The 23,904-nt window shown below is 32.0% G+C and overlaps 2 protein-coding genes across 2 annotated transcripts; both read left to right on the forward strand.

The window, feature by feature from the left end:
• The first annotated feature begins 9,082 nt into the window (after positions 1-9,082).
• On the forward strand, positions 9,083-12,501 carry LOC106644129 (salivary endonuclease-like). Its single transcript, XM_089595478.1, has 4 exons — positions 9,083-9,256; positions 10,230-10,611; positions 11,333-11,602; positions 12,218-12,501. The coding sequence occupies exons 1-4, from the start codon at positions 9,083-9,085 to the stop codon at positions 12,499-12,501; spliced, it is 1,110 nt and encodes a 369-aa protein (XP_089451604.1).
• Positions 12,502-13,332: 831 nt separating this feature from the next.
• On the forward strand, positions 13,333-14,790 carry LOC106640958 (salivary endonuclease-like). Its single transcript, XM_023391454.2, has 5 exons — positions 13,333-13,398; positions 13,665-14,006; positions 14,103-14,191; positions 14,269-14,418; positions 14,485-14,790. The coding sequence occupies exons 1-5, from the start codon at positions 13,380-13,382 to the stop codon at positions 14,788-14,790; spliced, it is 906 nt and encodes a 301-aa protein (XP_023247222.2). The 5' UTR covers positions 13,333-13,379.
• The last annotated feature ends 9,114 nt before the right edge of the window (positions 14,791-23,904 follow it).

A 23,904-nucleotide genomic window follows, 5' to 3' on the forward strand; every position in this document is an offset into this window, starting at 1 on the left:
ATTGGGTAATAAATCCTTAAATGCCAAGAACGAGAAGACCAAAGTTATAGCGTTGTCAACAATAAGCAATGGGTTAAGGAAAAAAACTGATTTGGTTGAGTATTGGTTCGAGTATACCCTAACAATCATTTTATAAATCGCCAACCTAGTTTGACTGTCGATTCGTGCGCCTTGATCAAGCTTGTTCGCCAACAATATAGGATAAAAAACAACAACAACACTGCTGCTCAACAATTGTAAAAAAAAAAAAAAAAAAAAACGTGTGTACATCACACGTTGAATTGCGTATACGTATATTGGATTATGCAGTCGAAAAGTATGATAAATATACCACGTGTGGTATGATGTACTACTACTGTTCTGGTGTAGTACTGATACTGTACTGTGGTAATGAATAATACAATTTGAGGATTAAAAGGAAAGAATAAATCAGGAATTGTAGACGACTTTTTGCGAAAAAAAGTTTCATACTTGTTTATAAATTGTTTGGATGATTATTTAATATAAAACATAACAAGTAAATTATGATAACAATACACACTCGCGCGCGCGCGTGTACATATTATTCACATATTGACAACAAAATACGTGGATTCGTACGATGTTTTGTGAATTGAAAAAAATTGGATGATATCGACGCACTTGTGATTCGAGTAATACTTCGATACACGTAATCAACAAGAGCTTTCATCTTATACAGAAGTTGAATAACACTAAAAATTTTGTACCATCTTTACTATTAATTATCACGGGAAGACAAAAAAATAGACTTTGGATTTGATTCAAATACATCATGGCAGAAACTTGTCATAGTGCAATACTACTTAGGAATTTGTCCGATTGAAGGTGTCACTTGTATAACTGATGAAAAACAGAAAATTAACTTGATGTATTTTTTGATGATTGGAAATCTATTTTTATCAAATAATTTGTATTTGTGCGTTTAGGTTGTTGAAAGAGTCAAGTGTGTACAAAATATCTACTCAAACGTCGTCAATACTATTGTGGAATCAAATTACTACTGTGGCACAATCATTAAACATAATTATTTATTATAAATGAAGGTAACAAAATGCGATAAAGCATTTCTTTAAAACCCAACTTCACATTGTTAACACTTAAACACTGATTTTAAGCAAAATTTCATTTTGGGCCACCAAATAGAGAATTAATTCAATTAAAATAATACTTCTTTTATAAAATAAATTTATTCGCACCAGAGTGCACAGACGCACCTTAATAATATGTTATGTTAAATGTTAATATAAATAAAAACTAGTTGAATTATGTTAATTCGAAGAAATCAGCATAAAATCGTACGATTAATAAAATCAAAGTGATAAAAATTAGTACGGCCTTTAACAAACTGCCACCGAGTCTAGTTATAAATCAAACGAGAAAAAAATAAGATTTTAAATAATTTATCAAGTAAACCATTTTTTTTATAAGTTGTTAAAAATTTGTGAAATACTATTATTACCAAATATATATTACCGAAATTAAACCACATGGATAGAAATTTATGTCGTTATACAATACATGTTTTAAGTTATTATTTATGTTACCTTGGTTGCTGTGAAAGTTCAATACTTGTTAAACAATCTATTACTAATTCAGTAAAAGTATCAGGTGTACAAAATCTGTTTGTTCAACAACATTTCATATCAATGAACGTAAAAGATTAAGTTGATGAAAACAAATATATGCATAAAAAGTAAATAAAGTAAAAGGTAACTTGTTTGTGAACAATTTGCGTTGTAATCCTTAGGGATCAATTATATTTATCGAATAGTTAAAAATTAGGATATTCGTGTGAAACACAAATCTTTGGTAACTATAAGTGAAAAAAAGATATATATATATATACAAATACGTAACAGCTTATGAAAATTTTGTTGTGTCAATGTTAAAAATATTTCAAGTTACACGCTACTGTTAACAACTGACGTACCTTTGAGATAGATGATAGGAAATCACTTGCCGATTTAATTAAAAAATCATCCAATTTAATACAATTAATTTAAAAAGAAGAATTATGAAAAGCTGTAAAAAAAGAATCCGCAAAATATATCTAGACTTCTATGTAAAACAATTTATTGAACCATATATCAAATAGACATTAATGGAATCACGTGTAAAAGAATATGTCTTTAGATATAATTCGAATTAAAGTGCAAAAATTTAAAAAAAAGGAAATTTATAAAAGTGATATTACGATAAACAAACTACACATAAATTTTGTTAATATGACTACGCGAAAACGTTAAATCACCAATTTTTTAAACAAATATATGGTTCTATGAAAAATAATTAACTGATAAAACTCAAAAGATTATAAAAGAAAACACTAATTTATATTTGACTTAATATGTCATCAGTAATCAGTAATACTCAGCACTATATGAGGACGGGGATCGACGTATAATATATTCTGACCATAACGTGATTGACATCAGCGTCATTTCTGCCGATGAGACTTTTTGCAAAAATGTTGAGATCCATTCAAAAGGCTCTAACTTAAAATCAATACATGGATATATTGACAGATCAATTTAATTATATAATTAGAGTATTTTTAATGAAATATTTTCAATAATTTCTTGCAAAAAAGTAACAATCAAAACATTTTATACACCTTGAAGGTCATATCTACGATTAATCTACATTGATTCGGAGGTTCAACATTACTTTCTAATCCATCCACAATTTTTATAATCACACAAATCATGATTGTTAATTGCATACCTACTTTTGAAAACCTTGAATCAAATATTATAACATTGAATTTTAAATGAGCATACTATCCGTATAAAATATACGAGAGCAAGTAAAATTAAAAAAGCCAAAACCATGAAGTATGAATGAAATTACATTATATAAAACAAATAATGGAACAAGTGGTCGTGGACGCGATAGATTCAAAGATGGGGTTAAGGTAATATGGTCATGTTGATTTTATGGATAAAATGTTACATAATTATACGTATAAATAACGAAATAATTGATTAAATATTAATATACATGTATGTATATATACATATATATATAATACAAAGGAATTGAATTAGGTTTACACGGGCAACACAAATAGGCAGTTCCCACCTTTATCTCTGTTCCTAAAGTTCATAAGAAAATCATTTTTTCAAATAAGGTTTAGGAAATAGAGATTTTTGTCAAAGTTACTTGTGTTATACGCTTTTTATAATACTTGAACAAGTTTTCCGTTAAATTGAAAATATTTTCATTCATATTACTAAATTTTCGATTGATGTTCCACGTTTGCATAAACTTTTTTTATAGTTTGCGCGATTCAAAATTATAATTTCTGTAAAAAAAATTATCAATACGATGAAGATTAAGGAAATTAATTATTGCGAATTTTCATGCTGCGTTTAAAATCGTATTTGTCTCCAATCAATTTTTGACGAATTAAATATTTTCTGTGCTTTCAATGCATGGAACTTTAAAATAAGAAACTATGTGCCAATAATATTTTTTAAATTTTACAGAAGTATATTTTTCACAAGTAAAGCTTAATTTCGCATATTTTTAAAAAATTTATAAATATGAAATAACTACTACTCTCGTTTCCTATAAAAATGAAAATAGAATTATTAAAAAATTAGTATTATGTACATGTCCCTATTAGAAGCATAATAAAAAAGTTGATATAAGTTGTAGGATGGAAAAAAGACGCGAATTATACGAAAAATAAGAAAAAAAAAACCAAAAAAAAAAAAAAACAAAAAAAAAACAAATCAGGCATAACTTTAAAAAATAAATAAAAGAATAAACAAATACAAAATAAAGAAACTCGATTAAATTTTAAGAAACACACGCACATAATCCGCAACGGAAAGAAAATAAAGTTCGAAACCATTTTTTTACGTACACCAATTGTTAAGAGTACATCGATGAATATGCAAAATATATTTAATGAAAATCTTGATAAAAGTAATATAAAAATTTATTCATAAATACATAGCACTAAAGCCGCGTGCCATGCTCAAACTAGTTACTTACAATGATTCAATGCATAGACATATTTCCAGGAAAAAGTTATTCCTACATAATATGATATTAATTTTTTTTAAGCCATTCACAAATCAAAGTAAATAAAAACTTGTGATATTAGATTATTACCTCATTGGATTTATAATTTTTTATATGCCACGTAAAATATGTTTTATTAACGAGCAAAAACATAGTTTGGATATTTAAGTTAAATTTCAACCGTTTAATCAAATTATCAAGGTATTATCAAGCAGTCAAATCCTTAAGAATAATATGTCCTATGTGATTAAACGACATTTTAATTTGTTTAACAAAAAATCTAAATACCGTTCGAATGATTTTACTAACAAATGAATTTTCAAAAAATATGTAAGTGCATACATTACATCAAATATTTTTTCCATTAGATGTGCGTTTATCTAAACTTCAATTACTAAGAAAATTAAAATTTTTTCAATTTTATATTGCGTAAACGGGTAATAGTCAATAAATAAAAAGCGCATAATAATGTGTGGATAAAAACTGTGCGACATAAAATTTCTGCGATAAATTTCAAACTATGAGTGTTGCGAATCACATCATTTTAATGAAATGAAAAGCCAAAATAAATAACAAAAGGAATTGTTGCTTAAATCAAATAAAATACAAGCAGGTGATTGTTTTAAAATAATTATTACAAAATGATAAAATATAAGTGTTAAAGAAAACTATTAAACAAATGAAATAAAATAAAAAAAATTAAAAACAATGTACAAGATGCTTCTCAATCTTTTATCTGATGTTTGTGCATCTCAACATGATTGATTAATTTTATTCCCGAAGTATTCAATACAAAAAACAAAATACCATCGAGCAATGATAAAGAAATGCGTATATCTTACTAAACTCTCCTATAATATTAGTGTTTGTTTATTAATATTAAAATTTTCAAGTTGAGAGTATAAAATGTTAAGATTAAAGGTTGAGATGCGAGCCTCGACGTATTTATACTTAAATATAAAATATACACAAATTTATCGTTTTTATTCAAAGTTTTACACGAGATTTTATCCAAAAGATTTATCACTCAATGTACCAAAGTATTCTTTACATCAGATTTTATTGTCCATGTATACGTATGATACGTACATGCGTGATTACACATATACCTGAGTGTATAAGTAATAAGGTGATTATACAAACAAAACAAGTTAACGCATGGTCGCAGACGCCGTATTATTTTCAAATAATTTTTTCATGCGTTGTAAATTACGTATGATTTCTTAAAATTTTTTTACAAAATCATGATACTAAATTATTTAAGTGTTGGATGACTGTAGTGCCAAAAAAAGTATTGTTAAATTTTTATAAAATCTGTTGAAAATGATACTAGTTGTATTGTTTATTAAATACGAAATGGCGTCTATTAGCGAATAATGCGCGACTGTATTTTCGAATTATGACAATTCAAAACAAGGAATAACGATAATCACTTTTGTAATATTTTTTTGTAAGTTTACTTATACGGAGAGAGAAATAAATATTAAAACATAAATAAATAAACAAATGAATAAAAGAATTGATATAAAAATGAATTGATAAACAAAAACATATAATAAGTACCTATTTGTAAGTTGTTACACGATGAACGAGTGAATGATGATTAATTGTAATAAAAAGGAATTTATATAAATAAAATAACGTAAAAGACGTAAATATGCGTGACGAAGTATCGGTAAATAAAGGACTATAGGTATGAAAAATAGTTCTTAAGAGAAACAAGTATACTTGAAATTGCGAGTGATTGTTCACGGAGAAGTGCTCGTATAAGCCACATTACAAATATTTCCAAGTGAATAAAAAAATTTTTAAAACTAATGTAACAGTGAAAAATAATAATTAAAAGAAAAATGTGTGTTCGTGTCTGTATGATTTAAAAGAAAAAATATGGGTGGAAGAAAGAGAGATGATAGTAGTTGTAAGATTTGGTAGTGTATAAAAGAAAACCAAAATGATCTTTGTGTTGTAATGAATAAGAAAATAACTACATTAATATTACCCGTAATTTTTCATACGAGTACTTAAGAGAGACTTTAAAAAAATGATAATATGATTAATTACATGAGATCAAATAAAGTGTGTGACTTAAATAAAGTGTTTATAAAAATGTGCAATGATAGTGAAAATAGTTGTGTGAATTAACAAAAAAAAAAAAAAAATATGAAATGACAAATAAATAACGAAGCGATAATATTGAATAATATAAACATTATCGGTAACATATTTGTATTTCGCAAAATATAATCTAAAATTCGAAAAAAAAATTGTAAATTGGGAATCAATTTATTTAAAGAAAAAAAACTGTTGTCAAACTTTTTTTGGTAGTTATATTATATTTCATGTTATATTTATACAACTTTTTAGCAATATCATGTATGCATATACTTTATTGTATTTTTTTGTAACAAGAATTTACTATTTATCGTAAAGGTATAATAACTGATTGCACAACTTACGAGTGTCAGTAAAATCATTACGTTTTACATATATATGGATATAACGAAATCATAGTATAATAAAACATTTACAAGTAGTGACAATAGAAATTATTAAATAGTTGTTAAACGTTGTATGATTTGTTAATGTCTTTGGTGTAGTTTTAATATGGTTGTTCTTTTGAAGATTTATGTATATGTTATATTGCTCTGTTGAATAATTTTTATTGAAACTAGGAAGAGAATAATTTATAAAAAAAATGTTTTAATTATGTATTTCATTAACCACAATAATACAATCTTATAAAGTATATTAGTGCAAAAATAAGAGTTTGGAATTGAAAACCCACAAGATTATCAACAAAGAGCAAAATAAAATAAAAATATAGGCAAGAAAAAGCGAATGTATTGTACTTATTAGAAAGAGAACACACATGTATTCAGTATAAGCAATTATTCTTATTTATTTCACGGTTTAATTACAAAGTATAAAAGCAAAGTCAAAGTTAATAATGTTTTTAAAATAATTTAATGAATACATAATATTAAAATAAAATATTATAAAGCAGAAACGCTCATAGTTTTCACAGTCGTAAAACGTGCAAACATGTTAGCGTTTTTAAATAATTCTAAGTGAATAAGTAAATTCTTTTCTCGTTCGCAAGCTTTTTATTTGGATTCTAATAGAAAAAAAAATTATATTTCATGGAAAAATTTAAAGAATAAACAGACAACGGGTGTGTACAAGTATTGGTGATTATTAAAAATTTTTGCATACAATTAGAAATGTTAATTAGTTGTCACTCCTTCAAAAATTCATGACTAAATCATGCAAGTTCTTATGAATTTAAATTGAGTATGTATAAATAATTTATACTATTGTAGGGCCTAAAAGTAATATGTAAATTATGTTCAAAGAAAAAACTGTAAAAATAAGAAAATTAACATCCACTTAAAAGCCTTGTAGGACCTTAGAAAAATAAAGTAATGATTTAACTTTCAAGAGTTTAGACAAGGTAAATATTTTTTCTTTTTATCACCGATACTTTTCACGTAGTATTGTGTTAGATATGTACATAAAATTTATTTATCATTTTATAAGTTAAAAGTTTTACAAGTGTAACATAATTATTTCATAATCCTCGTATGTGTTGTACATGAAATTTCAATGTGGTGATTCTTCACTCTTGATATTGCGTTTCTTACTCTTGCCTGTATTATGAAGAAAAAAAAAAAAAAAAAAAAAAAAAAAAAACAATTGCCATAAAATCCAATTTTTTGTGTCTATCTGCCTCCGTCCAAGAATTTACTTATTTACCTTTTAATCGCAGCTTCGGAGATGTAACTTTGAAGCGAATTAAACATTTCTTCAATTACTAATTGTAAAAAAAACTATACCATAAAAGAAAGTGTTTTAAAGAAAGCACATTAAAAATGATAACCCATTAAAATTTACTAGTAACAAACAATTTATACCAACCACATTATAACACAACCTGAAAATAATATTGTCATTTTTGTTTATCTGAAAAATAAAGAGATGAAAGAAATATGAACATTCGCTAGATCTTGTACCGATATCGTAATTCCCTTATGTAACTATACATATGCGAAATACAGAAACATTATCAAAAATACGAATGACCGACTTTATTTGACCCTAAAATAATACAATCCTATATCATAAAAATATTAGTTTTTCACTATTGTGATTTTTTTTTTTTTTTTTTTTTTTTTTGATGGAGTGGGGAGGGTGTCTATTATTTTTTTTTATGATTCCTACATGTTTTGAATGTACATTACATGTAAAAAAAAAAATATTTTTTTCAAGCTCGAACATGCCCAAACCCCATTTCACTTTGCCATTTTCCTTTCCGCGCTCACCTGTGCATAATCTAATTCTGTTCTCCACAGCTACGCTGCTCAACGAGGCACACATCAAAGGTATTACACAGACTTCAATAAAAAAAAAAAAAACCTCTGCCTCTCCCCTTTATCTTTCCATGTAGATCAACACCAAGTTTAATTATATTTTAAAATGATCCATTGGTTATATTATAATTTTCATTATGACTTTTGTTACGTTCCAATCGTTCGCAATGGAAAAAAAAAATAATAATAATTCACGGTCATTTACGTACAGGTGAAACAATATACATCTATTCCGATATAATGACGCATGTAAAGATAACCCACACGCCACGTAACTCATTATTTATCTTCTCATGTACAATTTAAAAAAAAAAAAAAAAAAAAAAAAAAAAAAAAACGGTTCACCACCAAGGTTTTTTTAATTCTTTCAAACCAAACACAAAACTCCTGGGACATACCACAACTGAAAATGCAGCGGTACGGAGAAACATTTACGAGCCGTTACATATTTTTACTCGTTCCCCTGATCGGTTGTTTTTGCCACGAAGGTGAGTCACTCGTGAGAAAAATATTCTTTAAAAAAAATCCAAATTACAAGGGGGGGGGGGGGGGAAAAAGTGTCCACAGGCAGCCAAACCGACCGAGGTTCTTGTGTCGTATCAACCGACGATTTCAACGAGAAGCAGCCCCTGATCCTTCAAGCCAGGGGCGCGCCAAAAATCATGTACCCAGATGTTACGAGTCCCACGATGATAAAACTCAGAACCGACGAAGCTCAAGTGCGATTATCGTGTCCTATGGGTCTCCTCACGGTCAAGTCTGCCGTTCAGAACGTCAGTTCGGCGTTGCTCGTTTGCCTCGATGGAACGACCCTAAGATTCGGCAACTCCCAAAACGTAAGGAACTCTCAGCACATGACGTAATCCGAAATCGTTATTTTTTCGAAGTAAATACTAAAGAAATTGCTAAAACTCCATTTGTTAAAGCATCACGTGCATTTCACAGTTTAATCGATTATTTTTGTTCCTCACGTAAGTACCACTTTGGAACGATTTTCGACAAGCGTTTTTTTAATAATTTTTATAAAAAAAAAAGACTTATTCCGTGTAAATTTTGTTTCTTCGAAGCGCGTTGTCTTGATCATTGGTATTTTAATTTTTAAATCCGTTAACAATGTTATTATATTTATTGATAAAACTTCAATGACGAATTGTGTCCATCGAATGAAACACACATGTATTCTACATGCACTCGTATGAGGTCCCTACGATCAGCAAACTCAGCATAGATGGCGTGCTGTAGCTGAGGGAAAAATGGCGTCACTGACACACTATACGGCTACAAGTGACGACGGTATACGGTAATGTAGACGTACTCATGTGACAACATATCCATCACTCTGACGTCAGGAGGTCATGAATACTACATTTGTGTCAATGTGACGCCATTTTTCTCTTAGCTACAGTACGCCATCTATGCTGAGTTTGCGGACCGTAGGGACCTCATACGAGGAGCATGATGTGTTTGAGGTTATGTTCCCAATGTGTCCCAGTTTGAAGCGGCACTTCGCGATACTATTTTTTTTTTTATTCACCAGAACATACAACAATTAAAAATTCTTACTCTTTAAAGAAGTTTAAACTTAAAAGATTACGCGAATTTATGAACGACCGTCTAGAACTCTATTTATTCCTCACTGTTTCATGTGGGGGACGGAATTTTTTCAAGTGTTTCCAAGTGGTAATTTTACCTTATGGTACACTTGTAAAATCGCATTGAACGAGTTCAAATGATGAAAAAAAAAAAAAAATCTCACCAGATAGCCGGTGAAATGGTTAATAAATTGTTGTGGTTGGAAAAAAACCCTAGGAAATATCATCGTTCAAAGAAATCGGCTGCACGAGGGAGCCAACACCCGTTGTGAGGATGAAAGGTTCCCGAGCGCGAGGCGGCTCGTCGATCCGCACGTTGGAGATCGGATTCCAGCTGAACGTGTTTGATTTCGTGGCGGTGATCGAGTCGATTTCGGTGGATGTCGAGACCCTGCAAATTTTCGCGGCTTACGTAAAAATCCAGCCGGGCATCGAGAGCCGGCAGATAGGCAGGGGTGCCTCGCCTCTCAGGATGGGCCCGATGTATCGAGGTGTACGCGTGCACGTGGCTGACGTTTATAGGAGGTGCTACCAGAGGCAGAGGTTCATGCGGATTTTTGACGATCCACTGTTAGTTGACCAGTACTTTTCCAGCACAGGTAGCCCTAGAAGCTTTCATACTTTTGATTATACTTATACCCTTTCAATCAGAAATTCATTTTTCATTTTTTTTTTTCTTTATTAACTTCTTTTTAAATTATAACAGTTCGATTGGGGAGTATAAGCGTTTGTGTATTTTGAACAAAGTAAGTAATTTTCATGTGGTTAAAGTATTTTTAGAAAATACATTTTATTTACAAATGTTTACGTAAATTTTTTAAATAGATTGGTACTTTTTTTTTTCTACATTTTTTTCCCTTCTACGTACATGATGCTGGAAACCAATTTGTTTTGATGTGTTTAATGTATAAAATTTTTTAACGTTATGTTTTGAGCAAATATACATCCATATACATAAATCTGGGGGTAGTGAAAATTAATAATTTTCATGTAAAAAGCGAAAATTTAATCCAGTTAAAAAATATAGTAATAATTTCAGTACAACAATAGCATATTTTTTTTCAAGTATAAAGATATTTTACTATGAAAACATTGATTATATTTTAAGTAACATAAAAAAAATATTTAATTTTACCCTGGACTTTACCGCAATTTTTGTAAAAAAAAAAAAAAAAAAGTTTTATTATTGAAAATAATTCAAATTTACAAATAATTTAAAGAGAATTATGTTTCCTATTTAATTTGGTTTTTCAAAGTTAAGAGCTAGTGTCACGTGTATGGAAAAAAAAAAAAAAAAAACATTGTCTTCTTTGCATTCAGGCGAAGAATTTTTGACCGCGAGCCAACTTGTCTCGGAGCAGGATTTTTTCTACACAGCGCAACAGGAAGCTACCTCTTTTTACGAGACCAACTCCCCGGTTTGGTACAGTGTTGCGGCCGGGAATTGGCAGCTCGTCGGCGAACTGGTCAGAAAATTAGCGGCCGATTCGGCCAACGATCTGCACGTGTGGTCTGGCACTATCGACGTGCTCAAGCTGCCAGATCGCAGGGGTTGCCCGAGGAACATCTATCTGGCGGAAGATTCGCAAGGTCAGCTGTCGTCTCGTGTCGTCGATCGCAAATTTTTTTTTTGGCACTTTCCGAGTTTTTTTTTTTTTTTTTATTAATTTTGGATCATTTATTTGATTTTTTTTTTTTTTCTAATTTACGTTGAATTTAAAGTAGCTGAACTATCAGGTTTGGCTCTGCATGACCTCTTTCCAAAAAATCTATACAATATAATAATATATTGTTAAGGTATTACGGCGATGACCGAATGCTTTTAAAAAATTATTCTTTTCATACATCAGACATTTTCATGATGTGACATAATCTTACAATAGCATTTAACGTGTGTAACTAAAACATAACAGTTGCGTTATACTGATTGTGAAACATTTTTTAATTCCATTTAACGTACAGAAAAAGGCCCTTTATACTGATAAATTTTATATATGCCAATGCGTGAAAAAATAAGTAAATTTATATGTTTATTTTACACACCGCTAAAAGTCGAATTTTCATAATATTCATATTTTTGCCATTTTTTACCGGTAATGCCGTTCCTTACACTAATAGCTAGAAACAATAAAAAAAAAAAAAAAAAAAAAAGGAATGTAACAGAAACAAAGCATGTGTAAAAGAAAGACATTCTCATTCAAACAGGCCGCCAATTGATACCAGTGCCAAAACTGCTGTACAAGTACGTGTACGACTGTCATAGGCACCGTGGCTTGGTTCTGATCACCGTCAATGACCCGCACCTCGTTTACGGGATCACCAACGACATGATACTCTGCCCGGAGTTGCACGTTTGCCAGGAACTCAACCCAAACTTTCGCAGCGTTAAAAGGGGCTTTACCTACTGCTGCAACCTCCAGGGCTTCGCCCCAATTGCTCGAGCTCTCGATCTGCCCACTTTTCCTGGGGCTGCGCCCCTTCATGCCTAACCACACATCCTTATTGTTTTTTTCTCATCCATATACTCATTGCAATAAAAAATTTGCGTAGTTTTAGAAAACAGTTTTTTTTTTTTTTTTCTTACATCGACCAGTGTAACCCAACGCTATGCGTTTTTGTACGTTTCTTTTATACCCCCCTTCCCCCGATCCCAAATGCGCGTGTATAAGGACTTGGAATAAATTGTCAAGGCATGACGTATTTGGAAGAAGATTTTTCTTTTTTTCCCTTGAGTTCGTCGAAAACATTTCCCCTTGAAAACGAAGCACGAGCGAGTATCTATGACAATGACGAAACGCGAGGGGGAAACTTATCTCCCGCATCTGACACGTAAATCCGTGTAACTTGTTATATATATATATCTGTATTTATATCAGATCATTACGTGCGAAAAACAAGTGAAGGGGAGAACAGAAAAAAAAAGAAAAAAATAAAACAGAAACAATTTCTGTTATTGCGAAACATGAAATGACAACATTCCACGCAATGTCGTTTAACACGAGTGACCGATTTTACTGTGCCCTGCTCATACTTTTGATTACCTCGAGCGGCGTGCGTAAGTATACCTGTACGGTGATAAATTCGAATTTTTCTGGCAAAAATCATGTTTTTCATTTCAGAAAATTCGGAGGACGACTGCACGATAAACGTGCATAGGGACCTCAACAAGTCCAAGACTGCTCTCCTGTTGTCGAACAAGAAACCGCCGAGTTTTGTTTATCCGAATCCACTGACGCCATCGATCGTCAGATTAAACGACGACGAGCCCATTCGTTTCGAATGCGGGGGCCGTACTCAGCTTCTGGATTGTAGGAAAAAAAGTGGGGATCAGCCGAAAAAACTCTCTTGCGATGGACTTGCCAAGTTTATGAGTAAAGAGAAAAAAGGTAATGGAATATATTTAAGTGCGTTAACGGTCAAAGGAAAAGGGTAAGTGCTGTTGTTTTTTTTTTTTTTTCTTTTATCAAGTATCAATAAATGATGATCCACCGATGTACAGTTTTAGACTATTTAGCTAATTACTTTGAAAACAATTGAAATTGTTTCTTTCGGATGATTGTAGAAGTTAAAACTTTGTCAGACATGTTTGTGTATACCTACGATTTCTCACTATTCCACTATATAGGCACGTGCATAACAAGTTGTTTTTCAGTAAACTGCCCGTCCAACGTCGAGTGCCTAACAATCGGCTTTCCCCTAAACATCTTCGACTTTGTGCCAACGATAGATCTAATCTACTTGAACCCCGGCAGAAAGCGACCTCTGTGGGCTCACGCGAAGATCGTTCCGATCATAGCCGAACGCCAAAAATCTGGTCAACCCGTTAACCAGAATTTCAAAACCTGTGAGTTTTTCGATGGAATATCATCCGTCAGCAGCATGGACGAGATATACGATAAGTTTTACCAAAAAACGCGACTCTCCAAGCTACTGGGCGACGAATCCTTGGCCGAACAGTACATCAACGACGAGGGCGCCACCATATTCCAACCAGGTCATCTTTGGTCATATCGTTATATTTCTCTACTTTTGTGTAGCAAAGTGTCTATAAGTAATAAAGTTTCGCTGAAACAAATTTTTAAAAAAATAGGTGGCGAACAACTAGTGAGGGGCCTCTTGATAGACAGACAGGACTTTTTCTACTTTTCGCAGCAGAGCACGACGCAGCACTACGCCAATGTGATGAAATTTTAAAATAATATACACAAATTATGTTAGTTCAAGTATAAGTATTGTATTGTAAATTGTGAAAACAGGTGATGCCGATGTGGAAGAGCGTCGTGAACGGGAACTGGAAAGCGAGTGCCGATTTTGTTCGCAAGTTGGCAGCGAGTGTCAAAACGAGCCTGGAAGTGTGGTCGGGGGGCTATGGCACCCTCGAGCTTCCGGACACCAGCGGCGTCAAGGTAAACTTTCCCTCTGCAGATTCGTCATATATTTTTCTCAATGTACAACTCACCTATTTTTATTAGAAAACCGTGTACATGGCCATGGACGATCAGGCCAACGAAGTCGTGCCGGTGCCCAAGCTCCTCTTCAGGTACGCGTACAACCGTGAGAGCAACCAGGGAGTCGTAATAATTACCGTCAACAATCCATTCGTGAGAAAATTGACCAGCGACTTGGCTCTGTGCAAGGAACAAAACTTGTGCCATCAGATGTACTCGCGGATGAAGATTTTCCCTATGGGGTACACGTACTGCTGCTCGCTCAAGGATTTTGCCGATACTGCCAAACGACGTGGATTACCCGTTTTCAACACGGCTAAACCGTTTTGAAATGAAAAATAAATGTTTATGTGCTGATGATTCGTTCGAAAATCTTTGAGCCAGCCAAGAAAAAGTAAAGTGAAAAATAAAAACTAATAACAACAATAAATAATACCGAAATGTATTATAAGCTATACTTAATTTAAAATTAGTATTCATAACTGTTATTACCAGCTACTACTTTTTTCTTTTTTCTTTCTAAACTGAAAATTATAATTTAACTTTTATTGTTTACAATTTCATTCTTTATTAATAGTTATAATTTTTTAAAAATATTACTAGGTTCTTAGAAACTTCATATTTCTTAATAATAAATAATATATGTCGTAAGCTGTAATTAATACTAGTTGTTATCAAATTTTTTTTTGTAAAATCTAAATTAAAAAATGATTAAATTATTTTTATTTAAAATTTAATTGTAATAAATAATTGATTTAAATTCGTAAAAATTATTATTAGGTACGTAACAGATATAAATTTTTTTTTCGTTAATTCTGAATTGAAAAATATTGTTTGATTATTTTTCTTCAAAATCTAATTTTTCAAAATTAATTATTGTAAAATAATTACAAATATTTGATTTGTAAAAATTGTTATTAATAACTTAAAAATTTTTTTAGTAATCAATAAAAAATAATAGACATTTTTAGCTATAAGTTTCAATTAACTTTAATTCATAACAGTTATTATAAGTTTTAATTTTTTTTTTTCATTTGGAACAAAAAAAAAAAACCAAAAAAAAATTAATAACAACAGTTACCAACTTGCATTAGCAGTCTCAAATCTGTACTTTGTCAATTGTGTATATACATTGCTCGTTAGTTATTTACTAAAACGATTTTCACTCGGTCACGAATAAAAAATGTATAGGAACGACGTACACGCATCGGGTAAAAAAGAAAAAAGAAGAAATAATACTTAATGGAATCGAAGGGAAGGGGAAGACATAAGTTTGAGGACCAAAAGCGGGAGCGAGCACGAGAGGGGGTGGGGCGTGTGGGGTGGCCTTTCAACCGTATTGATTTCCTGGGGTTCCCGGTTTTCGCCCTTCTCTCTCTCTCTCCTCAGTATACACAACATTTACAATCGAATCTCTCGCTGCGTCCGCCCTCTCTCTCTCTATTTTTTTCATTCTCCTAAACCCCTCAATTTTCATTTGTAGCTCCCTTAAACGATAAATGAATGAAAAACAAAAAAAGAAAAATCAGCTCAATTGCAACAAAATAAATACATCCGTAAGTAGCTATACTGCTGTGTAAGTATTACGAGAGCGCAAGGGTAAGGAAGAAAATGTATTTTATATTACATTTTCTCGAGATTCCCCGTACGTACATAAATCGAGAAAAAGATAAACCGATAAGCATGTTTATAAGCAAATACCCATGCACACAGGCCCTGTATATATATATATATATATATATATATATATATATATATATGTATATGTATGTATGTATGTATAACACAGGGCGGTGTTCTTAATAAACGCGTTTATCGCCTCGCTGGTTCGCTGCCCGTTTTTCGCCCGAACGAGTATGATCGACTGACGTCATACATATATACATACATACACACACCAACAGCTCAAAGGGGAGGGCGTGGGGGAACAAAGCGCGGGATTTATATACGCAGAGAGAAAAGCCGAGGGCAATTCTCTCTCCGAGCTTTTTTCTTCCTTCCCTCTCTTCATATGTATATATATACATTTTAATCGCCAACAACTGCGTCGAGCTTACACTTTTCTTCTTCTCCGCGAGTACATCCATGCCCAATGCTCTCTCTCTCTCTCTGCTGTATGGGGAGAAATCAAAAAATTTAATAGTGATATGATACTTTGAAAAAAAAGGGGGGGGCGTTTGAACCCATATATATACATATATACAAGGGACACACAAACACGTGGGGTCTAAAATTAGAAGTTCGAAATTGGTGCGCGGAAATTTAGAGGGAGAGAGAGCCGATAACATTGGGGGGGGGGCTGGATAAGAGGGAAGCTGTGTGTGTGGGAAATCGGCCGAAACAAGCTTACGTACACGCGAGTTGTTGCAGCTTCGTGTATGTACTCTTTTACATAATATATATACACAAAAGGAGGAGAGTGAGAAGGAGGTCGCGCTCTCGCTCTAGCGCCCGATACACTGTATAACTCCTCTGGTGCGAGATATATCCCGACGCGCCCTGATGGGAAGTAGGTCGTCGGGTGGTGTGGAGCGAGAGCTGCCAGCTAACTCGTCGTCTTCTTCGTCAGCAAATTTTTGCTTCCGAAGATAATTGACAATGAGGCGAGACTACTAATGAAGAGCTGATGCCAATGATTTTACTCATCGTGACTTTGATGAGGGGAGGTGGTTTTTTTTTTTTTTTTTTTTTTTTTCTGAGGTTTACGCGGGGGGTTTACCATAGCACTTTGGGTGTACGTTTTGACAGGATTGATGGGAAATTCCCGTAGTTCTTTTTAAATCGAAGAAATAATAATCATCAGTTTTCCAGAATAGACACCTGAAGTAAAATGATGAAGAAAAAAAATAGGTCATATCCGCATTGACGAGGAAGATAATAATGATGATGCAAGTGTTGGAAGGCCCGCAAGTGCAAGTTATTTGCCGAAGAAGCTGACGTTTAATTTTGCAGTCGTTTTATATTGAGCCGAGCTATACTCCGGATATTGATTGCTTACGGTAACACACTGGCGTGTCTCCCTCTCTCGATGCTTATATTGTAGATGCGCGGTCGGTGCGACACTTTGCCAAATGTGTTTTTTTTTTTTTTTTTGTTTTTTCTGTTTCCTTTAGGACGTTTTTGTCTTGTATACCTAATTTTATGAACGTGTATGAAATATTTCATGCAAAAAATAATAAACAATGGTACACGGGTTACGTAATTTTCTTTTTTTTTTTTTTTTTTTACTGCGGATGACTCGTAAAACTTTTTTTCGTTTGAAGATTCTGATTTTGGCATGCAACGTTTTTCGGGTAGTATGAAATCCCTGTGACATTTATACACACTCGATCACATGGACAGATGTAATTACGTATAGAGACGATGATAATGAGCGCGGGATGAAACGTGCGTGCCTCGACACGTGTTCAATTCCATGCGATGTAAATTTAAGATGTAACATCGAGCGAAAGGGTTAAAACGTATATACTGTATACCACAAATATAATACATGAGGGTACGAAGGAAGAAAAATAGAGGCGCGCGCAGTATCGGCTAATAATAGTTTCGAGATTGCGAAAGACATGCGTGTGTGTATGTGTGTTACTGCAGCAAGCATGACACTGATGATGAAAACGTATGTTTTAACGAGTTTCTTCATTTTTTTTTTTTTTCGCAGACAGTGGCAATCGCAATACTTACGCATTTTTTTTTCCCTCCCTCTGCGCAAAGCATTTATCACGCGTCAAATGTATTTTGGATTTTCTTGGACTAAATTTTTGTGTCTATCGTGTGTGATAGATAAGCTAATATTAATGCAGAATCAATTGACTAATGCAGCTTTTTTTTTAATGTATATATTCACATTGATAAATCAAATTGTTTATTGTCATATTTACAAAAGTATATTATTAATATTATTATTACAATTATATACTTGCTAATAACGTATGTTATAAAATTTGTTGGATTAAAACATTAAAGTAACATTGATATACAATACTGTTTAATGATATAGAATATCGATCTTTTTACAATTATATAATATTGTTCACTAGATACTGGAAACAAAAAAAAATTTATTTTTTTCTCCTCTTTCCATCAATGATATACTCGTAAAAGTTTAATGTATATATATATATACGCGCGGGTATGTCGTATATTGTATTGCCTAAAAATTAAAGTAGGTGAAGTCGAGGGTGAAGTTGCAAGAGAGTAAAATTTGTCGTGAAGCTCGTCGTGCCGGTAGTATATAATTTTGGATTTTTCGTGTGAAAATAATAAATTAAACAATTATCATACACTTATTTTATCGTATATTTTTTATCTCTTTTTTTTTGTTGTTTATCATTAGTTGAATATCGTTTAACATCATTTTCTATATACAATGATTAATTATTCCTCCGTTACAGACTAGTACAAAACGAATAAAGATCGATACGATGTGTGTTTTTGTGTGTAAATATACACATATACGTACGTATAAATATACACGCGGATACACATGTGTGTATTTATACAGGCATATATATTATAAATACGTCGAACGAAATAAGGAGGGTAACCAAAATCATCTTTTATTTTGCTCATAATTTTCTCATTCTCGTCATACTCGCACATTTAATTCGCAATCCAGCACACGCGCTAATTTTCACTTGATGATCAAATAAAATATTTAAATGAAAAAAAATAAATAAAATTGTTACACAGGATTAAGAAACATCTTTTATTTTATAAAAGGGGCAGGTACCTGTATAATTATATGGGAAAACAAAAATTTATGACGATTTAAAAACTGCGCACAATCGTTTTTTCTTTTAAATAAATCGAAACGCTTGATACATTCGTTTGAGGGTATGTGCGACGATGGACGAGTGTGAATTTTGGTACAAGTGGAAACGCACAGATGCAAAAATAAACTCTTGCGAATAGAAGCCTCGGACTTATGCGCGCGCGCTCTTCTTTTTTCGGACGCGAAATGTTCTAAAATTAAAATCTCGCTTATTCATTTGCTCTCTCGCTCATACACAAGTATTAATCACCTGTCCATCTTATACTCTTTCACACACACGTGCGTATACACTTACGTACTCGCTTTTTCCATTTATTATTTTATATTCATAATAATTATTTTCGCTATAATTTCTTTTTTTTTTTTTTTCCTTTTTTTTCCTTTTTTTTTTAATTGCATTTTTCCTTTAATGATCCAAGTGAGGTATGACAATCGGCACTAATGTGTTTATAAAATTATCTATATTTATTTTATATACCGCACACATATAATATATATCTTTATTACATGGTTTGACGACTTACTTGATTCATTTTTTTTTTGTTTTTTATTTTTTTTTTTTGATTGAAAGAAAAGAAAAAGAAGACAAGCATTATATCAGAGATGTGATGTGGTTGTCGAGGCAAAGTTCGATAGGAGACTTTATTTAATAGATTGTTATTACTGTTCCACTTCGTCGTTGGCTATGATTATATTAGACGATTGCTGTAATTATTTTAATCGGAGGTGATGCTCATCGCTGTATTTACACATAAAATGAATACAAATAATAACTTGGCGAATATTTCAAATTTAAATTCCGACTAAAAATATGGGTTTTATATAAATATTTCTATGCAATATACATATTTGTATACTTTTTGGCTTTGTACGGGTTTTTTGTTTCTTTGTTTTTCTTTCTTTTTTCATTATTTTTTCAATTAAATCAATCGACAACTAACCTGTTTGCCGCATCATTTGTTGACGTCTCCGTGGATAATCGATAAAATTGTTCGGTAATAGATTTAAAAGTTACATTAAAATTGAATTAAAAATCTCTTATTTTGCAGAGCTCGAGCTATAATATATACATATATTTATCTCCATGATCATCCTCTTTTTCTCTTTCCTTCACAAAATGTGGGAACTAAAAATTGTATTAAATTACGAGTTGTTGATTAATTAATTAATTATTTTTTTATTCACATATAAATAATCAACGATGTTTAAGATCAAGAAAATAACCATATAAAATATTTTTGTACAAGAAAAGAGAAAAACATAACAATGCAACGAGAGAATTTGCTACAAACTTAAAAATTACTTAGCTACAATGTTGAACAGAATTCGCTTACGCATACATATTTATATAGTACATACTGCAAAATACTTATGCACACTGACAATAGTAGTCATTGTTTTCACTATTCGTAACGACAGGAATTTTCTAAACCAAGAGGAAAAAAAAAAAATTAATCAAAAAATTGCACAACATAGTTTAAAATAAAATACACATTTTATATTTATATACACTCTGTATTACAATTTTCTTTTTGTCCTCGACTATACATCAAAGAAAAATTTTCATTCGCGCTTTTGTTTCCCTTTTTTCAACAAATATTTAAATCATTTATAAATTCGATTCGAGCGTCCCAATGATCATTTATACATGCGTGTATTATTGTTGTCGGTGCTCTCTCGGTTGAGAAGCACGTATTAATTGAGCCGATGATTGAACTCAATTCTCAATTACGCGCAGACGATCGAAGCCTGGAAGCATTTTTTTTTCCATCCTAAATCGACAATCGGTCGCGTTTGAAGAAAAAAAAAAAAAAAAAAAAAAAAAAAAAAAAAAAAAAAAAAAATTTGTTTTTCAACAAATAAATAAAACGTACAGCGAGAAACGCACATCCTTTCGAAAGAAAAATGAAACTCGTGTGTAATATTGACGTTTGAAATGAGACTTTTCGTTCCAAAATTGGCATTACAACATTATAATGTATAACATCGGTAATATAATTCCGTGGGCTTTGGAGACAGATAACTTGTACTCGTATACGTAAACACACGTAACGTGTATCGGCTACATTTGCGTGTTTTATTTATACATATACATACATATATATATATATATATTAAAAGGGGAAGTGGGTACAAGTATTTTGTGTACGTGTCTCTGTGTGGGTGTAATATGTACATATCGGGGGGGGGGGGGGGGAAGGGGAGGTTAGATACGTAAGAAGGCAAGGTACACACGTTTCGTTTGACTCTACGAGTTGTTATCGTTAAAAAGAAGGACGCGCACGAAGAGAGAGAGAGAGAGAGAGAGGGACAGGGGGCAGAGGAAGATTATTACGGCACTACAGAAAATACGTAATAGCCCAAACTAAGATTTAGTACACGTAGTTATTCTTCTTCGTTTCACATCACTTTGTTTTGTCTTTTTCTTCGACTTTGGTTATATCAATTGCTATTATAATAATAATTATTATTATTATTAGTTTTTTATTTGTTTGTTTGTTTTTGTTCATTGAGTGTATTTTACGTTGAATGTGGTGCGATTCGCAGACGTAAAACGTATATAATATGCTATTTCGCGAATTTTCAGATATATACTCAAAGGGAAGGAGGGGAGGGCCAAAAATTCGAGGAAGCACGTTTAGGGGGAGGGGGATGAACAGTCTGTAATAATAATAGCAACGGAGGTGAAAAAACAGCGCTCGCCCGAACTTTCGGCAGAGGCCCTATCAGCTACACAGCACGATTTCATTTATCATTATTATTATTATTATTATTATTTAATTTATTTATTTATCTATTATGGCATATATGCGTATTTGTATATCATCATGTTATATCGATCAGGCCCTTGGACAGCTACGTCTTAGACATCGCATGTGTGCGTCCATTTAATAGCTGTTCAAGGTACTTATTGTATATTATACTTATTGCACCGTAGAAAAAAACTCTGTCGCTCGCGCGTGACTATATAAATATATGCAACTTTACAATGTGCTGTGTGTGCATGTGTCTTGCGAATGTTTAGTTTTCTAAGCTTGTCCTTAACCTCTTGTTCTCTTTTGACTTAAGTTTGAAAAAAAAAACAAAAAAATTCCTCGTTTGCGTCTAAAAAAGGCTTACAGTAAACATTTTTCAATTCCAACTTTTTTCTATTTATTTTTTTTTTCATTTCGCATGTTGTGTGTTTTGTCTCGTGTTGTGTACGTGTTCGTTAGCAAGCGTTTAGTAAGTATAACAACGCAGGGGCCTTAAGCAAACTCGCAAGCTAACAATGCAACATGTTCTGAGAGAATTACCCAATAAGTAGATATTTATTAAGATCCATCATCGTCGAGATGTAAAAACTACGAGGATTCGTTCATTTGAAAAGGTGCGTGAGCCCTTCGTTTCCCAATTTCACGTTGATTGAAGAGAACATATTCGTTACTCTGTGAGGAAGCTTTGACATTCTTCCACGCTTGTGCAATATAAATTGATCGACGTATTGCTTGTTGTGTAGTAAAAAAAAAAAAAAAAAAAAAAAAAAAAAAAAAAAGAATTTGATACATTTTTCGGAGAACGCATTATTCTAAATTATAAAAGCAACATAGTTTTTTCTATGAGCAAGCAGGCGAGTGTGCAGAAGGCCAGATGTTGCGTTGTGTATAATATGTATACCCTTGTTTGGATTGAAAATTTTCAGTCTACGATTATAGAGCATCTGGACCCATGATCACGCTTTTTTTTTTTATTTACGTAGCTACTTATTAATATATATACTTATGTATTTGGAAGAAAAAAAAGCTCTTTTTTCCTCCTTCTTGGGTATCATTTTCATTTTTCAACTATTTTTGAATCTTTTGTCACCATTTCTTTTCCCTCTTACTCGTGTGTGTTATTAATTGCTGTGTATACGTATACATAAAGATGTATCATATAGAGTGGTAATACATCTCACAATACATCACGCTCTCTTTTTTACTCAACGCGCAGGAATTGCAGATAAGTATATTATATTTGCTGGTGTGTGCTTCTTAACCTCTCTCTGCTCCTTGCCACTCTCTCTCTCTCTCTCTCACACACGGTTTCTGACATTGATCCCTATAGACATTCCAATGAATTCAGAACACATGAAAATCCACATTAATTCTTGCCCGTGTCATAAAAACAATGATTTATATATATGTATATTTAAATTTGTTTTGCACTCACATACAATGATCATATTTTACTTTATCTATAAGTCTCACTTCACTCGTACTAAAACTGCGTGTGCACCACTTAACATAAACACTTTGACTTTCTTTGCTTTGCTTTTTTTTCTTTTTTTCTTCCAACCATACCAATTGTATAATTCTCAAAATCCAGTAGGTGCATTTGCATGGATGTAGTAAAAAAGATAAAGCTTTTTCCTTCTGGCTCTTTCGAACCTAAGAACTTAAAAAAATAAAATAAAACAAAAATTCACATAATGTATAACTGTCGATAATATTTGGTGACAACAAAAGTTGCTCCATATTATTTTCTCTTCTTCTTCTTGTTCTTCTTCTTCAACAACGAGCAAGTACTTATTAATTGGTACCAAGAATGCTAAAAATAAGTTTGTAGGAATTACCACACTTTTTCACTTTAAACTTTGACCAGCATACATTATCTTTCTCCTTCATAATCACTCAGCACATTATTTATCATTA

This window comes from Copidosoma floridanum, unplaced genomic scaffold (genome assembly GCF_036245765.1).
Source record: "Copidosoma floridanum isolate Cflo_tuat_1 unplaced genomic scaffold, Cflo_Japanese_pri ptg000025l, whole genome shotgun sequence".
In the NCBI taxonomy this organism is placed as follows: Eukaryota; Metazoa; Arthropoda; class Insecta; order Hymenoptera; family Encyrtidae; genus Copidosoma; species Copidosoma floridanum.

Coding starts and splice junctions, on each gene's coding strand:
- LOC106644129 (XM_089595478.1), top strand. CDS start 9,083: ATGTACCCAGATGTTACGAGTCCCACGATGATAAAACTCAGAACCGAC. Junction 9,257..10,229: donor GATTCGGCAACTCCCAAAAC/GTAAGGAACTCT, acceptor AAAAAACCCTAG/GAAATATCATCGTTCAAAGA. Junction 11,603..12,217: donor TCTGGCGGAAGATTCGCAAG/GTCAGCTGTCGT, acceptor TCATTCAAACAG/GCCGCCAATTGATACCAGTG.
- LOC106640958 (XM_023391454.2), top strand. Junction 14,192..14,268: donor CGACGCAGCACTACGCCAAT/GTGATGAAATTT, acceptor TTGTGAAAACAG/GTGATGCCGATGTGGAAGAG. Junction 14,419..14,484: donor CGGACACCAGCGGCGTCAAG/GTAAACTTTCCC, acceptor TATTTTTATTAG/AAAACCGTGTACATGGCCAT.